The 20,651-nt window shown below is 40.2% G+C and overlaps 1 protein-coding gene across 12 annotated transcripts in view; it reads left to right on the forward strand.

Moving 5' to 3' along the window:
* The window catches only part of ARID1B (AT-rich interaction domain 1B), a 620,767-nt gene that overhangs the window by 67,253 nt on the left and 532,863 nt on the right, over positions 1-20,651 (forward strand). For all 12 annotated transcript variants that reach the window (XM_061624213.1, XM_061624203.1, XM_061624204.1 and 9 more), the window contains exon 2: positions 10,621-10,815. In XM_061624213.1, coding sequence (XP_061480197.1) covers positions 10,621-10,815 — 195 coding nt within the window. The remainder of the gene's footprint in view (positions 1-10,620; positions 10,816-20,651) is intronic.

A 20,651-nucleotide genomic window follows, 5' to 3' on the forward strand; every position in this document is an offset into this window, starting at 1 on the left:
CTCTGATGGTGGGCCACGGATTGGTGGCTGGGTCGACAGAGTATGCACTGGGATGGTCTCCTACCCATGTTGTTCCAGCAGGGTTGAGTGCATAAGGTCTTGCAGGTGGTGGTCATTCCCCTGGGTGGGAATGACCTGGTTACTCAAGGGCAAGGCCCTCAGTGGCAGGCATGTGAGGACATGCTGTTGAGGCCATGATAGCCTCTGGTTGTCTGCCGTAGTCAGACATGGAGGGCAAGGCCCTCAGTGGCAGGCATGTGAGGACATGCGGTTGAGGCCATGATAGCCTCTGGTTGTCTGCCATGGGCAGACATGGAGGGCAAGGCCCTCAGTGGCCGGCATGTGAGGACATGCAGTTGAGGCTATGATAGCCTCTGGTCATCTGCTGGAGGGCAAGGCCCTCAGTGGCAGGCATGTGAGGACATGCAGTTGTGAGGCAATGATGGCATCTTCTTGACGGACCTGCAGAGGGGTCTGCACAAGATTCTTATCGGGTGTGGGGTAAAGGGAGACTAAGCAGAGGCTTGTTCCCCTTTTGTGGCAAGGAAGTGCGGGGGAAAGGTTAAAAGGGAAAGGGCAGCTAGGTGACACCTTTAGGCACCTTTGGGGGTGATTGGCGGTCTGGGAGCCTGCAGCTCAGGGCTATACGGCCCGGGGGCAGAACACGGGCCACCTTTGGGGCCAACGTGCCTCATCTGCTCGGAGTTTCAGGGCTCCGGGGGGCGGTGATGCGGGTTGGACCCCCTACACGTCTTCAGGGTGTGGCCTGAGCTGGGGTCTGGCACAGGGCAGTCCCGGGCTCAGGCAAGGGTTTGGTTGCCCTATGGCTGCAAGCAGGCTTTGCTTGGATCATCAGAATGCTCCCGCACTTGATTTCCCCTCTGCAGGTTCATTATTCTAATTGATTCCGTTTAATAAAGTGGCCCATGATTTAACCCAATGAATGGTGTTTGTGTTTTATTTCGGCAATAGGCCGCAATCCCGTTCCGCGCCCGGTACATGCTGGGCAAAGGGGCGAGTTTGCGGCCGCAGCCGAAGCCCAGGCCGCCATCGTGAGGGATGTGTGTGTGCACGCAGCGCGCTGGCGCGCCTGCGTGACACACAATAGGAGGTGGGGCTGCTGAAGGCCATTTAAGGCCGCTCCGCCAGCCTCCCGCCCTCCTTTGAATTTTGGCGGCGCCCGCCCGACCCTCCCTCCCTCCCTGGTGTTTGTGTTTTATTTCGGCAATAGGCCGCAATCAGCAACCTCCAGTAGTATCTGTCATGAACCATGCTGTCAGATCTTGTAAGTTCAGGTCTGTGGCTTCCTTTATGGAATCAATCCATCTCTTGTTTGGCCTTCCTCTTTTTCTACTCTCTTCTGGTTTCCCTAGCATTATTGCTTTTTCTAGGGAATCATGTCTTCTCATTGTGTCCAAAGTATGACAACCTCAGTTTCATCATTTTAGCTTCTAGTGATAGTTGTGGTTTAATTTGTTCTAACACCCAATTATTTGCCTTTTTCACAAATGCGCAAAGCTCTCCTCCAACACCACATTTCAAATGAGTTGACTTTTCTCTTATCCTCTTTTTTCACTGTCCAACTTTCACATCCGTACATAGAGATTGGGAATACCATGGCCTGAATGATCCTGACTTTAGTGTTCAGTGATACATCTTTGCATTTGAGGACCTTTTCTAGTTCTCTCACAGCTGCCCTCCCCAGTTCTAGCCTTTGTCTGATCTCTTGACTATTGTCTCCATTTTGGTTAATGACTGTGCCAAGGTATTGATAATCCTTGACAAGTTCAATGTCCTCATTGTCAACTGTAAAGTTGCATAAATCTTCTGTTGTCATTACTTTAGTCTTTGTGACGTTTAGCTGTAGTCCTGCTTTTGTGCTTTCCTCTTTAACTTTCATTGGCATTCGTTCCAAATCATTACTGGTTTCTGCTAAGATTATGGTATCGTCTGCATATCTTAAATTATTGATATTTCTCCCTCCAATTTTCACAGCTCCTTTATCTTGGTTCAATCCCACTTTCTGTATGATATGTTCTGCATATAGATTAAACAAGTAGGGTGATAAAATACACCTGTCTCACACTCTTTCACCTCACATTCTAAAATTTCTGGTTCTTCATCATCCAGTTCCTCCATGAATGAATCTGTCATCCTGGCATCTCTTTTATAGAGTTCTTCAGTGTATTGCTTCCACCTTCCTTTTATTTCATCTTGGTCAGTCAGTGTGTTCCCCTGTTGATTATTCAACACCCCTACTCTTGGTTTAAATTTCCCTTTCATTTCTCTAATATTTTGGAATAGGGCTCTTGTTCTTCCCTTTTTGTTGTCCTCTTCTATTTCTGTACAATAACTATTGTAATAGTTCTCTTTGTCCCTACGTACTAGTCGCTGTATTGTTGCATTTAGGGTTCTAACTGTGTTTCTATCTCCTTTTGCTTTCCTTCTCTCTTTAACCATTTTAAGAGTTTCTTTTGTCATCCATTGAGGTCTGTCTTTTTAACTAGAGGTATTGTCTTTTTGCATTATTCCCTGATAATGTCTCTTCTTCATAGTTCTTCTGGCTTAAAGCCTCAAATCTGTTTCTTATTTGATCTTTATATTCTTCTGGGATGTTATTTAAATTGTATTTTGGCATTATGATTGCTTTGTTCTTCGTCTTTAGCTTTACTCTGATTTTTGATATGACCAGTTCATGATCTGTACTGCAGTCTGCTTTTGGTCTTGTTTTCGCACAAAGTATGTATGTAGGTATGTATTTACATTTATACTCTGCCTTTTTTTTCATGAAACCTAAAGTGGCTTACATGTGGTTCCCAGGTTCTCCTATCCAGGCACTGACCCTGCTTAGCTTCAGCAGGTAGCTGGCCTCATGTGCCTTCTCCATCTTCTGCTGCCAATTATATAAAGAATTTGATTCCTATATTGACCATTTGGTGATGTCCACATGTGCAGTCGTCATTTAGGTTGCTCAGAAAAATATGTTTGAAAGAAACAAATTATTGGCTTCACAGAATTCAATAAGTCTTTCTCCTGCTTCATTTCTATCTCCTAAGCCCCATTTCCCCACAATTCCTAGTTCTTCTCTCTTCCCTACTTTTGCATTCCAGTCCCCCATGATTATCAGCACATCCTGTTTTGGTGTGTGATCAATTTCTTCCTGTACTTCTGTGTAAAATTTATCCAATTCCTCTTGTTCTGTGTTTGCCGTTGGAGCATAGACTTGGATGATGGTTATGTTAATAGGTTTCCCGTTAAATCTCATTGATATAACTCACTCAGACCTTGCATCATAGCTCTTAATTGTTTTTGCTACATCACTTCTCACTCTTAAACCAACCTCATTTCTTCTTAATTTCCTGCATAAAATATTTTGTAGTTGCCTGATTGAAAATGTCCCATTCCTATCCATTTTAATTCACTTGCACCAAGTATTGTAATGTTGATATGTTTATTTATTTATTTATTGTTATTATTATTTGATTCATATCCCGCCCTTCCTCTCATTTCTTGCTTGACAATTTCTAACTTTCCCTGGTTCACGCTTCTCACATTCCGTGTTCCTATTGTATGTGTCGCACAACTCCGGACTCTCCTTTCACATCTGTGCACATCAGCCTCTGGGCTTCCATTCAGCTTTGACCTAGCTGCGTCATTAGTCACAGCACTGCTCATCCTTTGTTCTTCCCCAATAGCTCGATGAATGCCTTCTGACCTGGGGGTCTCATCTTCCAGCACTGTCTCGTGTTGCATTTTGGATACTCTGTTGATAGAGTTTTTGTGGTAAGAGGTATTCAGGGTGGTTTACCATTGCCTTCCTCTGAGTTTGGATGTATCTTAGTCTGGTGTCTCAGCTTTGACCATTCCGCCTTGGGTGCCCTTTCTAGGAGTCTAGCCTCTTGGTCTAAACTCCTGACGGCTCTCTCTCAGCTTCTTGAACACTCTCAAACCCCCTCACCACGTTAAGGTGTGCATCCTAGAGGGGTCAGTTTCTGGGTCCACAGTAGAAAGGTGACATTGCTTTTTTGAGAATGCCATCTTTGGTGATGTTTTGAAGAGTCTTTCCTCTGCTGTTGTAGTTTCATTCTTGCAAGCACTCCTTTGAACCATGCTACAACTACCTTGTAAGGTAGGCCTGTGCCCATATAAATGATTTAGTGCAGGGCTGGCCAGAAGGTAGATTGTAATCTATTAGTAGATTCCTGGGAGATTTGTAGTCATTTGGCAAGCGCTTCTGGCTTCCAGTTGTTTAACAACAGCAACAAAAGGACACACACTCATTTGGAAATTTGACAACTGAAATTAAGCATACTTGTGGAAATTAGAAATAGACCTATGTGTGGAAAGACTGTGATATCTTAGTTCTGATAACCATGTGCTCAGCAACTTTTCAGACACCATGTTCTTTCATGCTAGACATGTGTCTTTTGCAGCTGGTTGTAGTTGGTGGCTGTTGGGGCTCTAGTAACACACAGGGTAGATTGCAGATTCTGCAACATCAGTGCTCTCCTGGTAATGGCAGCACTGCCACTCACTGAATGGGGATGGGGCAAGGTGCCTGCCAGTTCAGGGCTGGTGGCACCATCATCCTGCAGCAGGTGGGCACACACCTGGAGGCTGCTGCTGCCTTCTACCAAAGTACCCCCAACCTTGCCATCTGAGTGCTACTGCCGTTCTGCCCCCCCAATGTGTCACTGCTGACCTATGCCATCAAATTATTGGAAGAGTCCTGGCTATATTTCTTTCTCTTTCTCTATAGGAGGAAATATAAAGCACACAACAGAAGTTACATTATCACTTATTTCAATACATTTTAAAAGACCAAAGAAGAAAAGTATAGTGGGCAATTTATATTGTGTGATTTATAGAAGTACTGTAGTGTACAGGTTCTGCAAAAGCCAATGTAGAGTAGTGATAAGAGTACTGGGCTAGGGCCTGGGAGACCTGGGTTCAAATCCTCATTCATTCATGAAACTGACTGGGTGACTTGAACTAGTCACCTTCTCAGCCTAAACTACCTCATAGGGCTCTCCTGAGGATGTATTGGGGAGTTGCAGCACTACGTATGCCACATTGAGTTCTTTGCAGGAAAGTTGAGACGTAAAGGAAATGGCATTAAATAAAATTAAGTACAATCCTATGCACGTTTTCTTGAGAGTAAGCTCCATTAAACAGTGAAAGTTACTTTTGAGTGAACCTGCTTAGGACTATGTTAAGACACAAGAGATAACTATTACCCAAAGTTTCTATTATTTATTGATAACTATCATTTCTGAGCAATATGTTACCTAGCCATAAAGTTACTTTATTATTACAGTTGTGACTGCAGCTATTACTCATTATATGCCACAGGGGTTTGGAACAAGTTTACAGCAGACTTTTTGGAATCTATTTGTGGCACAATCCTGAAGAGTAGCTATGCTACTCTGTAGCAAGCAACAACGAATCACATGATGACACATTGAACATTTAACAGACTTATTATAGATTCTATAATATTTATTGATAAATCACTTAGTATTTAAAGGAAATAATTGAATTTAGATGTTAAAGGCTCTAATTCTATGTACACTTTCACTTCAGGAGTAAGCCCTATTACACTCAGTGGAACTTCTGAATAAACATAGTTAGGACTGCACTGTAACTTCAGGTTCCTAAGTCTTTCTCCCCACCCCATTTACTAGATTATTGATACATCCTTCCACCTTCTCTCAAGATAGCAATTTTCACTTGTCAGAGCCCCAAGGGGTCACACAAGTTCTGTTTCAGAGTCTTAGGGTCACCCCCCTTTTCTCTCTTCATTAACTCTCTATTGTCTTTTCACCTCTTCCAACATTCACCTGAAAGTGATGCTGCAATCCTATCCCAACCCCATTTACCTGTGACTTACTTCTGAGTAAACATGGCTAGAACTGTACTGTGAGAAGGCACGCAGACAACTCTCTCCCCTCCCTTTCTCTGCCCCCCAACAGTTTCTTCTATGGGGCTGGAATCCTAATCCTGTTTACCTGGGAGTAAGTCCCATTGAACTGAATGAGATTTGCTTTAGAGAATTAGTTAGGATTAGGATGTTTAGGATTGCACTGTGAATACAAACCAAACTTATTTTTTTTAAAAAAACTAACAATTTAGATAGCCCATGCCTAACTCTAGCTTCCTTGACAGGGATCACTCTTTTTTTAGTCAGTCCTGACTCCCCTTACCTGTGAGTAATCCCCATTGAAGGAAGTGGGACTTACTTCTGAGTAGACTTTTTAGAATTGCAGTGTGGATCCTCCAAAGTGCTCCCCCCATTTTTTGCCTCCTTTCTTCAAGCTCACTCATTGTCAGCACACAAGCTCTGCTTCAGGCTGGTCTCCTTTCCCTCTTTCTTGCCCTTGCCTCCATTTTAGCCTTATTCCTCTTTCCCCCTCCCTGGCTCCAGCAACAGACATTTTCTTGAGCTCATTTCTGATTGGCAGCAACAGTAGCTGTAGCTGCTGCTGCTAGAACAAGGTCTCAGGCTCTCCTTGGGGAGGAAAAGTAATTGCTCAGGATCAGCTCCATGTGGATAGCATGTGGGGAGTGTCAACATGTGAACAAAAGACCTCTTTCTTCAGGTGATTTTTCAAATCACCACATGTAGACTCTTTCTCAAGAGCAGCTGAACTCAGATACAGGGGGCTTCTACCTGGGTACAGAGTAACATGTGAATACCCCACTGCCTATGAAGGCAGAGCTTTACCAGCATGGCTAGTAGCCATGTATAGCCCTTTTCTCCATGAATTTGTCTAATCCTTGTTTAAATCCATCCAAGTTGGTGGCCATCACTGCCTCTTGTGGGAGTGAATTCATTAGTTTACTATGTGCTGTGTGAAGAAGTACTTTCATTTGTCTGTCCTGAATCTTCCAACATTCAGCTTCACTGCATGGCCAGGAGTTCTAGTGTTATGAGAGAGGGAGAAAAATCTCTATCCACTTTCTGCATGCCATGGATAATTTTATATACTTCTATCATGTCACCTCTTGCTCGCTTTTTCTCTAAACTAAAAAGGGTCAAATCCTTAAACTTTTCCTCAAGTGGAGTTGCCTCATTACCACCTCATTGCCTTTTTTAAAAGAAAGGTTAGAGTAAAATAACTTCCACTTTATGTCTTTGGGAAGTGTTTCCTTTTTCCAGGCAAATACATTTTAGCTGAAAGCTTTCAACATAACATAGTACATAACATAGATACAAGAAAGACTGATAGGATTGTAAAAGCCGCTGTACTGTTTATGAGGAAACTGGAAAAAATAAAATCACTGTGGTATGAGGAAGTGAAATACAAAATAAATAAACTGAATAAACATCCAGGTTAGAAACTGACTAATACTGAAAATGGAAGTGAGACTAAGGGAAACAAAAAACATAGAACTCATTAGAGCATAAAAGAAACAGATTAGATAAATAAGAATGGAAAAGAATTATGGATAAGAACAACACTGATAAATATATCAAAGAAAATAATGTTGGAAAGAAATTGAATTAAAGGCTGAAATAATTGATTATTGGAAAGTGATAGCTTTTAAACACCAACTTTCATAGCAGAGGGAACTTGGTATGCGAGTGTTTATGTGTATTGAAAGGATTCTACAGCACTATTATTCAGTTTATTTTAAAACTCAAAACTGTTTATAGGGCAAAACGGTGATCTTCTTGAATGCCACATTCAATTCATAACAGGGTTGATAAAATCAATGATTTTTTTTTAAAAAAAATAAAAAATAGGATTTTAAAAGTTTAAATCGGATTTTAAAAAAAATTCAATCAGATCTCACAATTTCTTAAAGCAATTAGTAAAGAAAGAGCCTAGGTCAAAGATACCACCATAAATACTGAATGTATAACTTCTAATTATATTCTGTGAATATGTTAACAGCAGTTTATGGAGATGGGAGATAACCTGATCAGTCCTATTGTGCAGGTGGTGTACATGAAGCTCTCTCTCTCTCTCTCTCTCTCTGTCTCTGTCTCTCTCTCTCTCTCTCTCTCTTTCAAGTGCAAAGATAAACAAGGTCAATGAATAGTAGAGTTGCCAGGCTCAGGGCCTGAGACCGATCCTGTTTCTTTAGGAGAAGAGAAAGTCAGCCAAGTGCAGGTGTTGTTGCAGCACTGTAATGGGAAAAACCACAAGGTGGAATTCTCCCTTCTCCCTGCACAACTCTTAAAGGTACAGAAGACCTCTTGGTTGCTGCCTGCAAGAGGTCTTCTGTACCTTTAAAAGTTGTGCAGGAGGAAGGAAGAATTTCACCTTGTGGTTTTTCCCATTACAGTGTTGCAAGAACACCTGCACTTGTCTGACTTTCTCTTCTCCTAAAGATACAGGATCAGTCTCAGGCCCTGAACCTGGCAGTCCTAATGAATAGAGACTTTGGGAAGATTGAGTTGATCTGAACACGGAGACCACTGAAGTGGTAATACAGCTCCCAAGAACAGTAGCCTCTTCTGCAGGTGTAGAGATAATTTTTTCTTCCTTTGGACTAATTCATTCTAAATTGAGAAATAAGTTGGGAAGTGAAAAAGCAGGAAAGCTTGTATTTCTTTTCCAGACAATGAACAAGGAAAACAGAGGTGAAGAAGACTGAATTAACTATGCTACCTAATATTTTAAGTTTTTCGTGTTGCCTTGGCTGAAATTGTCTAAATTTTATTTTTTAAAGGATTTTACATTTATCTAAAACCTAAAATAGTTAACCATCCAAAAATCCATGTGAATGGTTTGTTAATGTTGTTGGTTGTTGAAGAAGAAACCTAATCAGAAGAATAAACAACCTTATTAGTACAATTTAAAAGCCTGTTTGGTGGTGGTGATTCTAGCACATCATGACAAAAATATGATTAATTGAACAGTTGGAGCTGGTTCATCTCCTGAATGATTTCACAAGTTTATTCTGCTTTAGTACTAAAATGACCAAATTTTCATCCCATTTTTTGATAAAAAATAATCTGAAAACAATTCAGTATAATTGCTTAGTGTGTACCTACCTTCTAATGAAATCTACATATTTGGATATGTATTAAGGTTATATTAAACAATAATGTACTTCTGCTAAAAATGATGATTAAATAGAATCTTCCTCACTAGCGATTTAAACTGTGATTTAAATAATTAAATCAAATCAACCTTGATTCAGAACACTTTCTTACTATAAACATTACTAAAAGAAAGGTACTTCAGGAAAGGCCAGCAGTAGTAATTACAAAGTTGGGGTATTGGAGAATGATCCACAGGAGTGTATACCTACTGAATTTTTAAAATTGTGTTATTCAATATTTCTCCTCAGTGCATGCTGCAACACATTAAACAACCAAATTGCTTTTAAAGTTACCAAGTATTTAAGGTGGGGGGAGTTAGGTGCAACAATTATTTGCATAGAAATTGAGGATGGTGTTTGAATTTCCTTTTGAACATTTCTCATGTGAAAAACCCAAGGTGAACTTTCCTGAAAAAGGATACTGTAGTTTACTACTTATGAGATATAAGGTCTTAAGAGGGTTTGTGTTGCTTAGTGCTGGTTATGACCTATAAAGCCCTATACGGCTTAGGTCCAGGCTATCTGTCAGACCATATCTCCCTATATGAACCTGCCCAGGCCCTGAGATCTTCAGGAGAGACCCTTCTCATGATTCTAACACCTTCACAAGTGCAACTGGTGGGGACACGAGATAGGGCCTTTTCGGTGGCTGCCCCTAGGCTCTGGAACTCCCTCCCTAGGGAGGCAAGAATGGCCTCCTCTGTGCAGTCTTTCCGCCGACAGCTAAAGACTTTTTTCTTCCGGCAGGCCTTTCTAACTGAAGGTTTTAAGGGTAGTGACTGAAGAGGATGCTGTATGTTATTGTTTTGCCTATATGCTCCTAAACTGGGTTGCAGTATTTTAAGAGTAATTGGTTTTAACATCTTAATAGTTTAATCCTGTTTTAATGCTGATTTTATATGTTTATATGTTTTATATTTTATAGGTTCTTAATGATGTGTACTTGTTTTTATCTGGAAGCCGCCTTGAGTTCCAGTTTGGAAAAAGGGCGGGGTATAAATAAAGATGATAATAATAATAATAATAATAATAATAATAATACTGTATCATGAGCAACATCAGGGATTAGATGCTATAAATACAGTGTACATATTGCCAAGAAAAGTAAGTTCAGAGTTTATTAATTTCTGAAATCAAGCACAAAAAATATCAGACAAGTCTTTTCATGTGAAGTGCAGTTTATGACTCACTGACTTGGAATGTAAAATTGTAACACTGAAAAGGGTCTAAAAGACAGGGCATTTAGAACATATGAGCCATAATCCAGTAGGGAGGAAACAAGCATGGAAATATGTTCTTCTCATTGCCAAGTATGCAGTTGAAGAGTTTCTCCATTATGTAGCTAGCATGGGACCTTGTGACCATATTTTCTTCTGAATTGTATATTGTATATTGTATATGAAGGCCTGGAATATTAATCTGCCACTTCTTTGTATGTTGAAAGAATTTTAGCAGATTTCATTTCAGAATGAAGATGTACTGAAAATACGTCAACCAATGTGGTTTTCTAAAGTCTTCATTCAGTATATTTATACATTTATTTTAATTTTCCCCCCTAATCCATAGGGCAACCCAATGGATCCAATGGTAATGAAACGGCCTCAGTTGTTTGCAGTGGGCAACAGCCCTCACACCCCGACTCAGACAAGCAGTCCATATCCAGGGCAGTCATATGGACCTCCCGGACCACAGCGCTTTCCAATGGCAATGCAAGCACGGACTTCTGGTTCCATGGGAGGAATGCAGTACCCACAGCAACAGGTACGTGAAGAGATTTTGTGTACTATTCCTTTCTTCTGTTTCTGTTCTTTTAAATTTCATAATACCTAGGCCACAACAAGTATGTCAGAGCAAGGTATTATTTTAATAGGAAGGAAGGGGTTATTTTTGTTATTTATATCTGTATTTTTATCTCTGTCTTCCTTGTTTTATTTCCTTTGTTAATGCTTTGTGGTCTGTAGGCTCTTGTTTTTGTCATTTATAGATTCTTATGAAAGCTGAGTATCTTTCTCTCCTACTAATAGTTTTCTCACCTGCAATGGTAGTTCGAATAGTGCAAGATTACTGAAGTAAGAATATCGGTCAGAGTAAGAAATCATGCTGTTTTTCTTAGGGTTATTATCAGTGTTCTAGCATACCTTAACATGGTGAGGGGGTTTGAGTGTGCTGAAGAAGCTGAGAGCAATGCCATCAGGAGTCTAGACCAAGAGGCTCCTAGCAGGGGCACCCAAGGTGGAATGGTCAAAGCTGAAACACCAGACTAAGATGCATCCAAACTCAGAGGAAGGCAATGGTAAACCACCTCTGAATATCTCTTACCACGAAAACCCTATGAACAGAGTATCCAAAATGCAACACGAGATAGTGCTGGAAGATGAGACCCCCAGGTCAGAAGGCACTCACTGAGCTACTGGGGAAGAACAAAGGACAAGTACGAGTAGCGCTGTGACTAATGACGCAGCTGGGTCAAAGCCAACACACAATAGGAACATGGAATGTGAGAAGCATGAACCAGGGAAAGTTAGAAATTGTCATGCAAGAAATGGAACGCATCAACATTACAATACTTGGTGTGAGCGAACTAAAATGGACGGGAATGGGACATTTCCAGTCAGGCAACTACAAAATATTTTATGCAGGAAATGAGAAATTAAGAAGATATGGGGTTGCTTTAATAGTGAAAAGTGATGAAGCAAGAGCAATTAAGAGCTACAACGCAAGGTCTGAGCGAGTGATACCAATGAGATTAAATGGAAAACCTATCAACATAACCATCATCCAAGTCTATGCTCCGACGGCAAATGCAGATGAAGAGGAATTGGAGAGATTTTATGCAGAAGTACAGGAAGAAATTTTCTATGTTCACCACCCAGAAAGTTATTGCTAGTCGGGCGGTATATAAATTTAATAAATAAATAAAATAAATAAATAAAGAAATTGATCACACACCAAAACAAGATGTGCGGATAATCATGGGGGATTGGAATGCAAAAGTAGGGAACAGAGAAGAATTAGGAATTGTGGGGAAATGGGGTTTAGGAGACAGAAATGAAGCAGGAGAAAGACTTATTGAATTCTGTGAAGCCAATAATTTGTTTCTTGAAAACACATTTTTTGAACAACTGAAAAGACAACTGTACACATGGACATCACCAAATGGTCAATATAGGAATCAAATTGATTATATAATTGGTAGCAGAAGGTGGAGAAGTTCCATACTTTCTGCAAAAACAAGACCAGGAGCAGACTGCAGTACAGATCATGAACTGGTCATATTGAAAATTAGAGTAAAGCTAAACAAGACCAACAAAGCAATAATAATGCCAAAATACAATTTAAATAATATCCCAGAAGCATATAAAGATCAAATAAGGAACAGGTTTGAAGCTTTAAACTTAGTTGACAGAGAACCAGAAGAGCTATGGAATGAAGTCAAAGACGTTATCAGAGAAGAATGCAAAAAGACAATACCTGTAGTTAAAAAGAGATAAAGACCCCAATGGATGACTGAAGAAACTCTTCAAAAGGTTAAAGAGAGAAGGGAAGCAAAAGCAAAAGGAGATAGAAAAACAGTCAGAACCCTAAATGCAACAATACAGCGACTAGTACGTAGGGACAAAGAAAACTATTACAATAGTTACTGTATAGAAATAGAAAAGGACAACAAAAAGGGTAGAACAAGAGCCCTATTCCAAAAGATTAGAGAAATGAAAGGGAAATTTAAACCAAGAGTAGGGATGTTGAATAATCAACAGGGGAACACACTGAATGACCGAGATGAAATAAAAGGAAGATGGAAGCAATACACTGAAGAACTCTATAAAAGAGATTCCAGGATGACGGATTCATTCACGGAGGAACCATATGATGAAGAAACAGAAATTTTAGAATGTGAGGTGAAAGCTGCTCTTAAAATACTTGGAAGAAACAAATCACCAGGAATAGATGGCATACCAATAGAGTTGCTACAAGCTACTGAGACTGAACCAGTCCAAATTTTGACGAAAATCTGTCAAGAAATATGGAAAGCTAAACAATGGCCCACAGACTGGAAGCGTTCCATATACATCCCAATTCCAAAGAAAGGGGGTCCCAGGGAATGCAGTAATTGTTATCGAAGTATTGCCTTAATATCCCATGCAAATAAAGAATGCTCAAGATTCTACAACAAAGGCTCTTGCCTTATGTGGAGCGAGAAATGCCAGACATCCAAGCTGGATTTAGAAAGGGAAGAGGCACCAGAGATCATATCGCAAACATACGTTGGATAATGGAACGGACCAAGGAATTTCAGAAGAAAATCGTTCTGTGCTTTATAGATTACAGCAAAGCCTTTGACTGTGTAGGTCATGAAAAACGATGGAATGCTTTAAAAGGAATGGGGGTGCCACAGCATCTGATTGTCCTGATGCGCAACCTATACTCTGCACAAGAGGCTACTGTAAGGACAGAATATGGAGAAACCGATTGGTTCCCCATCGGAAAGGGTATGAGATGGGTGTATTCTATAACCCTATTTATTTAATCTGTACGCACTACATATCTTACGGAAAGCAGGATTGGACCAAGATGGAGGTGTGAAAATTGGAGGGAGAAATATCAATAATTTAAGATATGCAGACGATACCATACTACTAGCAGAAACCAGTAATGATTTGAAAGGAATGCTGTTGAAAGTTAAAGAGGAAAGCACAAAAGCAGGACTACAGCTGAACGTCAAAAAGACAAAAGTAATGACAACAGAAGATTTATGCAACTTTACAGTTGGCAATGAGAACATTGAAGGATTATCAATATCTTGGCACAATCATTAACCCAAATGGAGACAATAGTCAAGAAATCAGAAGAAGGCTAGAACTGGGGAGGGCAGCTGTGAGAGAACTAGAAAAGGTCCTCAAATGAAAATATGTATCACTGAACACTAAAGTCAGGATCATTCAGACCATGGTATTTCCGATCTGTATGTATGGATGTGAAAGTTGGACAGTGAAAAAAGCAGATAAGAGAAAAATCAACTCATTTGAAATGTGGTGTTGGAGAAGAGCTTTGCGGATACCATGGACTGCAAAAAAGACAAATAATTGGGTGTTAGAAGAAATTAAACCAGAACTATCACTAGAAGCTAAAATGATGAAACTGAGGTTATCATACTTTGGACACATAATGAGAAGGCATGATTCATTAGAAAAGATAATAATGCTTAGAAAAACAGAAGGAAGTAGAAAAAGAGGAAGGCCAAACAAGAGATGGTTTGATTCCATAAAGGAAGCCACAGACCTGAACTTACAAGATCTGAACAGGGTGGTTCATGACGGATGCTCTTGGAGGTCACTGATTCATAGGGTCACCATAAGTCGTCGTCAACTTGGAGGCACATAACAACAACAAGGTAAATAATATATATATTAAACTCTCACCAAAGTGTAGAAGGTTTTTTCCCCTGTCAGAGCACATGGATCTAGTCTAGTTAGGTTTTCCTGTTGATAACACCACCTTCTCTGCCCTGTCTCAGAGGGTTAATTACTTACATACTCAGCATATATTAGCAAGAATGCAGTCATTGTTTTTTGAATGGGTATAATGGATAAAGGCTACCCAGAGACTATGCTGGCAAATCTCTGATCAGGCTTGTTATTGAAGTCTGTGCTCTGTTGCAAGCACAAGGCTTTATTGATAAGAGAAAACAGCATTTTGTCTCTACGTGCGGCTAACTAGAATTAATTTTTGTTTATTATTTGATGTTAAATATGACAAAGATGGAAAATAATGACCTGCCAGGAAAGTATGTTTGTTACATTGGCATGGAATATTCAACAATTGGCTAATTAGCTTGTAACTATATATTCACAGGTTTGCTGAGGTATTGTGTTTCATCTTCTGAAAACATGGACCGCATGTGTTGTATAAATATAAGCTTATATTACCATACAGAGAAAGTTGCATGTGATTATGGTGCAAATTGAACCATTTAGTATGGGGTTTATAATTGCCAGGATTGCAGTAATGGAGCCTTATTTATCTAGAGATGGGCAGCTTAGTTGAATAGTGGTATGTAACGTATTTTGGTGTAGCGTAATAGAGCCATTACAGATTACTGTTACTAACTGTTATTTGGAAGCAAAGAGGAAGAGTGTTCACTCCTTAATTTAGAGTTACTGCATGTTTAGCCGCACATACTCTTTATTTTTTAAAAAAGACTTCTACTGTTTGTTATTCTAAGGTTGTATTTTTTCACTTGTGAATTATAGGTTAATTGTAAAGTATCCATCAGAAGCCAGTGATCTGGCACAGTGATTGGCTGCTGGCCCTATCTGTTTTTGCAGCATTAATATAATTGGCTAAGAAATATTATGGTTCTGATTACTAATACTCTTTGGGGAAGCAGTAAGAAGATAATTACAACATTGATTTTTTATTGAATGGACATCAACACTTAGAAATGATTTCACTGTGGACAACCTCCAGAGCTTCATGTGTGTGTTTGTGGACCTCTAATAATCTGAATCTAGGTTTTTTTTGCTTGTATATTATCAGGCTTTTTATAAAGGATTAAAATTTAAGAATTATGGGTTTGCCAGTTAAATTCTCAGCATTGCAAGTTGTTTTTGAAAAAGGCCAAATGGTAAGTTAACTAAGATTGCCATGGATTGATTTTTCTGTGATGAGACTATTAAATGAAAAAAGGAAAGCCCTATTTATTGAGTACATTATGTTTATGCGGCTGTAGGCATTATATCTGGCACCCTGCAACAAAATGTTGCTTGTGGGGGAGCTTTCAAAATCCTCCCTTCTTGGCTGGAAGGCTGCTTCTCTTTCAGTGGGAAGGATGTCTAGGAGGAGCCCTTGAAGGCATGCTTTGGATTGGCTGTCAGGCAGCCCAACCTGGGACTTCAGAGGTTTATTTTTTTTATTGCTATTATTCTTTATAAGCCTGAACATCAGCTAGGTGTGTAGTCAGAAACATATCAAAGAAGGCATCTTTTTATTAGTTGTGCGTGTAAACTGAAAAATACCAAGAATGCACAATATGAGGTACAACACTGTAATTCAAGAGATCGTTCAGAATTATTATTATTATTATTATTATTATTGTTATTATTATTATTATTATTGCCTGCTCTTCATTACCAAGTCCCAGGTCGGGTAACAGCAGTCTAAATTTCAGATTTAAAAACAATTAAAACATACTACATTCACAAGAATAGGGTGGGCCCTGAAAACATACATCTCAAATGCCAAAGGCCAGGACAGAGAGGTGCATATTTAGCATTTGTCAAAAACTGTACAGTGAAGGTGCGAGGTGCACCTCTGTAGGGAGAGGATTCCATAACTTACGGGCTGCTTCAGAGAATGCCCTCTACCAGGCTACCCCCAAAAACTTCTCAGGTGGTGGAACTACCAACAAGGCCCCACTCTGCTGATCGTAACACCTGAGAGGTTCTCTAGAAAAGGAGGCAGTCTCGCAGATATTTGGAGCCTGGGTTATTTAGGGCTTTATACACAAGTGTAAGCATCTTAGATTGGATCTGGAAACAAATGGGAACCAATGCAATTTTTTTAGAAAAGGGTTTATATGAGTTCTGAAGGCAACCCTAACCAGCAATGTGGCTGCTGCGTTTTGGACCTGTTGAGGTTTCCGAGTCATCTTCAAGGGCAACCCACATAGAACACATTGCAATCTAATCTGGAAGTTACCAGAGCATGGAGCACTGTGGTCAAGTAGTCTCTGCCCAAAAGGAACTGTAACTGGCGAACCAGCTGGAGCTGTAAACAGACACTTCTAACCACCAAGGCGACCTCGGCTGCTAGTGACAATGTTGGATTCAGAAGTATCCCCAGGCTGTGAACCTGCTCCTTTCAAGGGAGTGCAACCCCATCCAGACTTCCCATCTCCTGGACTTGAGAACATGGAACACATAACACCTCTATATTTTCAGGATTCAATTTCCATTTATTGGCCCACATCTGGCCCATCACTGCCTCCAAACATCTGTCTAGCAACCACCTCTCCTGATTCATATGGAACAGAGAGAGAGAGAGAGAGAGCTGAATGTCATCCACATATTAGTGCTACTTCACTCCAATACTCCTGATGACAGCTCCCAGCGGCTTCTTATAGATGTTAAATAGCATGGATGACAGAATGAAACCTTGCTGGACACCACAGGAAAGCTAACAAGGTGTTGAACAGTAGCCTCCCATAACTACTGTCTGGAAATGGCTCTGGAAGTAACAGAACCACTGAACTAAAGTGCCCCCAATCTCTTATCTCTCCAAGCTGCATTAGAAGAATGCCATGGTCAATGGTATCAACGGTCACTGAGAGATCAAGAAGAACAAGCAGGGTTGCATTCCCCCCATCTCTCTCCCAATGAATGTCATCAACCAGGGTGACCAAGGTACTTTCAGAGCCATGACTGGGCCTAAAGCCAGATTGAAATGGATACAGAAATTCAGTCTCTTCCAAGCATTCCTGAAGCTGGATTGCCACCACCATCTCAAGTACCTTGCCCCACAAGGGGATATTTGCCACTGGGCAATAGTCTTCCTGGGTTCAAGGAGGTTGACTTAAGGAGGGGACGTACCACTGCCTCCTTCAAGGCAGATGGTACTTTACTGTCCTCCAGTGAAACATTCATCACTCTCTGGATCCCCCAGTCAACCCCCTATGGCTAGCTCTAAAAAGCCAAGATGGGCAAGTGTCAAGGAGGCAGGTGGTTGGTCATGCTGTTTCTAGCAGCTTGTCTGCATCCTTAGGATGTATGAGATATGAGAGAAAGATAAGACTAAGGGCAGGTCCACGCCATACATTTGAAGCACATTCTTTCCCCCCAAGAATTGTGGGAACTGTAGTTTAAAGGAATTTGTAGCTCTGTGAGGGTAAATCCAGAGTTCCCAGAATTTGTTGGCAGAGGTCATGTACTTCAAATGTGTGTTGGATGTGCTTTAAATGTATGGTGTGGATCTGCCCTGAGTTGAATGGAAATTGAAATTATTCCACCTTGCATAGTTGTTATACCAGGGATTGTCAACATGGCACCTGCAGGCACACATGCACTCGTAGAGGCGTTCCCTGGTACCCACAAGGTCACCTACCCCCACTGAAATTAGGAGCACTGTATGGTAGCTAATAGATTAGGTTGTGGTGCATGGTTTGGTTGTGGTTTGTGCATGGTGCCCACAATGGTTTTTCTGGTTTGCAAATGTGCCTACATGCCCCAAAAGGTTGGTGACCCCCTTGATCTAAGAATGAAAATGTTGATGTTTCATATACCATGCTCTGCAAACAAATTTGCATGTACATTCAATATATTATAAACTAAATGCTGGGCCTTTTTAAGCATTTAGTATATTTAAGGAAGAAACCCACAAGGATTTATATGAAAGTGTACTTGGAAAACAGTGTTAAAGGCATTTTATAAAAATACCAAAGACTTGCAACTCTACTTGATGGAATTTGCAAGGACAAAGAGAGGGGATCCAGTGCCCCACTACAAAGTGGAACCATCATTTCCAGGCAGAAATGCTATTTTACCATTTTGAATGTTTGCCATGAACTGACAATACTAACTACTAAATCAAACATGGTAGATTACTGTTCAAAATCGAGATTTAATTAAACCAGTCCAAATGTGTCAAAAGGGTATATGATTCATAGGTGGTCGTCTTGAAAATTGATAAAGCACTAATCTATAATCTTATGTCTTGAGTGGGTTGACTAGTTGAAAAGGAGAACAGGGAGCCTGTACCTTTTGTAGAGGAAGATATTTTGGCAGGTGCACCTTTTCAAATTCCCTGGAAGGCAGGTGTGCTGCGTAGTTGAAACACTGTTGGACAGGTGGTTAAAAGTGGAGAAATTATGGTTTAAGAAGATGCTGAATCCTCCAGGTGGTCCACCCAGACATGTTTTTTCTGACCAGTAAGCAATTCAAAAGTAAGCAATTCAAAAGAAACACAACTAGAGGCAAGGCTGTTTGTGGGGCATGCACTATGTGGAGATAGGAACCTGGTTGTTGCTTCTCTTCTTCAAATCACTAACCCATTTCCTACTTTTACATTGTGAGGCCCACCATGTTTTATGGCTTGGTCACATGTTGATAAACTCTAAAGCAGTTAGCTGTTGGTCATCCTACTCCTATGCAACCATATTTTCACAGAAAGACAAAGGCATAATACTAAATAGGTTAATAGGACAACAGTCCAGAATCAATGAGGGATCTAAATGTATATTGACTTAGTCAGAAGTAATGCATATTCAACAGCTCTGAAAACCAGGCCAAATATATTTATAGACTTCAGTTCGCTGCAGTTGTGCTGTTTGACTTGAAACCAACAGAATTTGAAATTCTACCTATGGAAGTATTGTTAAAGAGTTTTCAAAAAATATTGCCAACTTTTTCGTATTTACACTTATTGTGCTTCTCTTTATTAAGGGAAGTTTAGCAACTCTTCCCTCTGTATGTATATAAAACATACACACACACACACACACTCGCAGAGTAATTGTGTAGAGCCAGTGCATCTTGGACAGTGTTGAAGGTGTCAGATTCATTGGCAATGAAGACCTCTTTTCTTTATACCCTGGAATAAAATTCTATTGTCAGTCAAATCGACTCAGTTGGATCCTGTGAAAATAAGTAAGGACGTACACCTTTCTCAAAAGATAGCCCACCTTACCACATCTGTCTGAAATAAGTTTGAAAGAAAGTACATCTTAGATTAGTTATATCATTGAGTAAATGCTGGTTGGCACACATCAGCCCTTTTGTACTTGACTAGAGCAATATGTTGTGTAAATATATCAATGATCCCCGTAGGCTGTGTTTGCACTAAACCATGCTGTGGCATTATGTGCACAAGCCTCGGGTTTGTGCACTTCTCCCCCTCTCCTCTGCTCCACCTCTTAGCCAGGAGTGTTCTAGCATTTAGTTTCTCTTTCACAGAATCTCAGCTTCTTGTTGCCTACCACCCAGAGTTTGTGGTTTATTGCAAACTTTAGTCAGCTTTTTTCTGAAAAAGCGAACTTCAAACCAGGGGTTATTAAGTTGGCTTGTTAAACTAACCAGAGGTTATGATAAACCACAAGCTGAGATTCTGTTAAGGGGCAATTAAATGCTAGCGAACTATTTTTTCCCAGCTGTGCAGGAGGAGGCGGGAGCATGTAAGCCCAAGGCTTTGGGTGTGCTAAAAAGAGATTGTTTCAGAATAGTTGCATGAGTATATAAATTAGCAAGCCATTTTCACTGTATCCCATATTATTAATTATATTTATTAATTTAAATTTTAAACAGATAAGATTCTTAGACAGTGTCCTTACTGAAATGGCATTGGTTGAACAAATAAGATGAAGGAAGAAGAACATTCATTTTTCCTGGAAACAATTCTTATCAGAAGTGACCACCTAACAAAAAAGCAGGGGACTAGGTCAATGCAACAATACAGCGACTAGTACGTAGGGACAAAGAACTATTACAATAGTTACTGTATAGAAATAGAAGAGGACAACAAAAAGGGTAGAACAAGAGCCCTGTTCTAAAAGATTAGATAAATGAAAGGGAAATTTAAACCAAGAGTAGGAATGTTGAATAATCAACAGG

Source organism: Rhineura floridana, chromosome 4 (assembly GCF_030035675.1).
Source record: "Rhineura floridana isolate rRhiFlo1 chromosome 4, rRhiFlo1.hap2, whole genome shotgun sequence".
NCBI classification, from domain to species: Eukaryota; Metazoa; Chordata; class Lepidosauria; order Squamata; family Rhineuridae; genus Rhineura; species Rhineura floridana.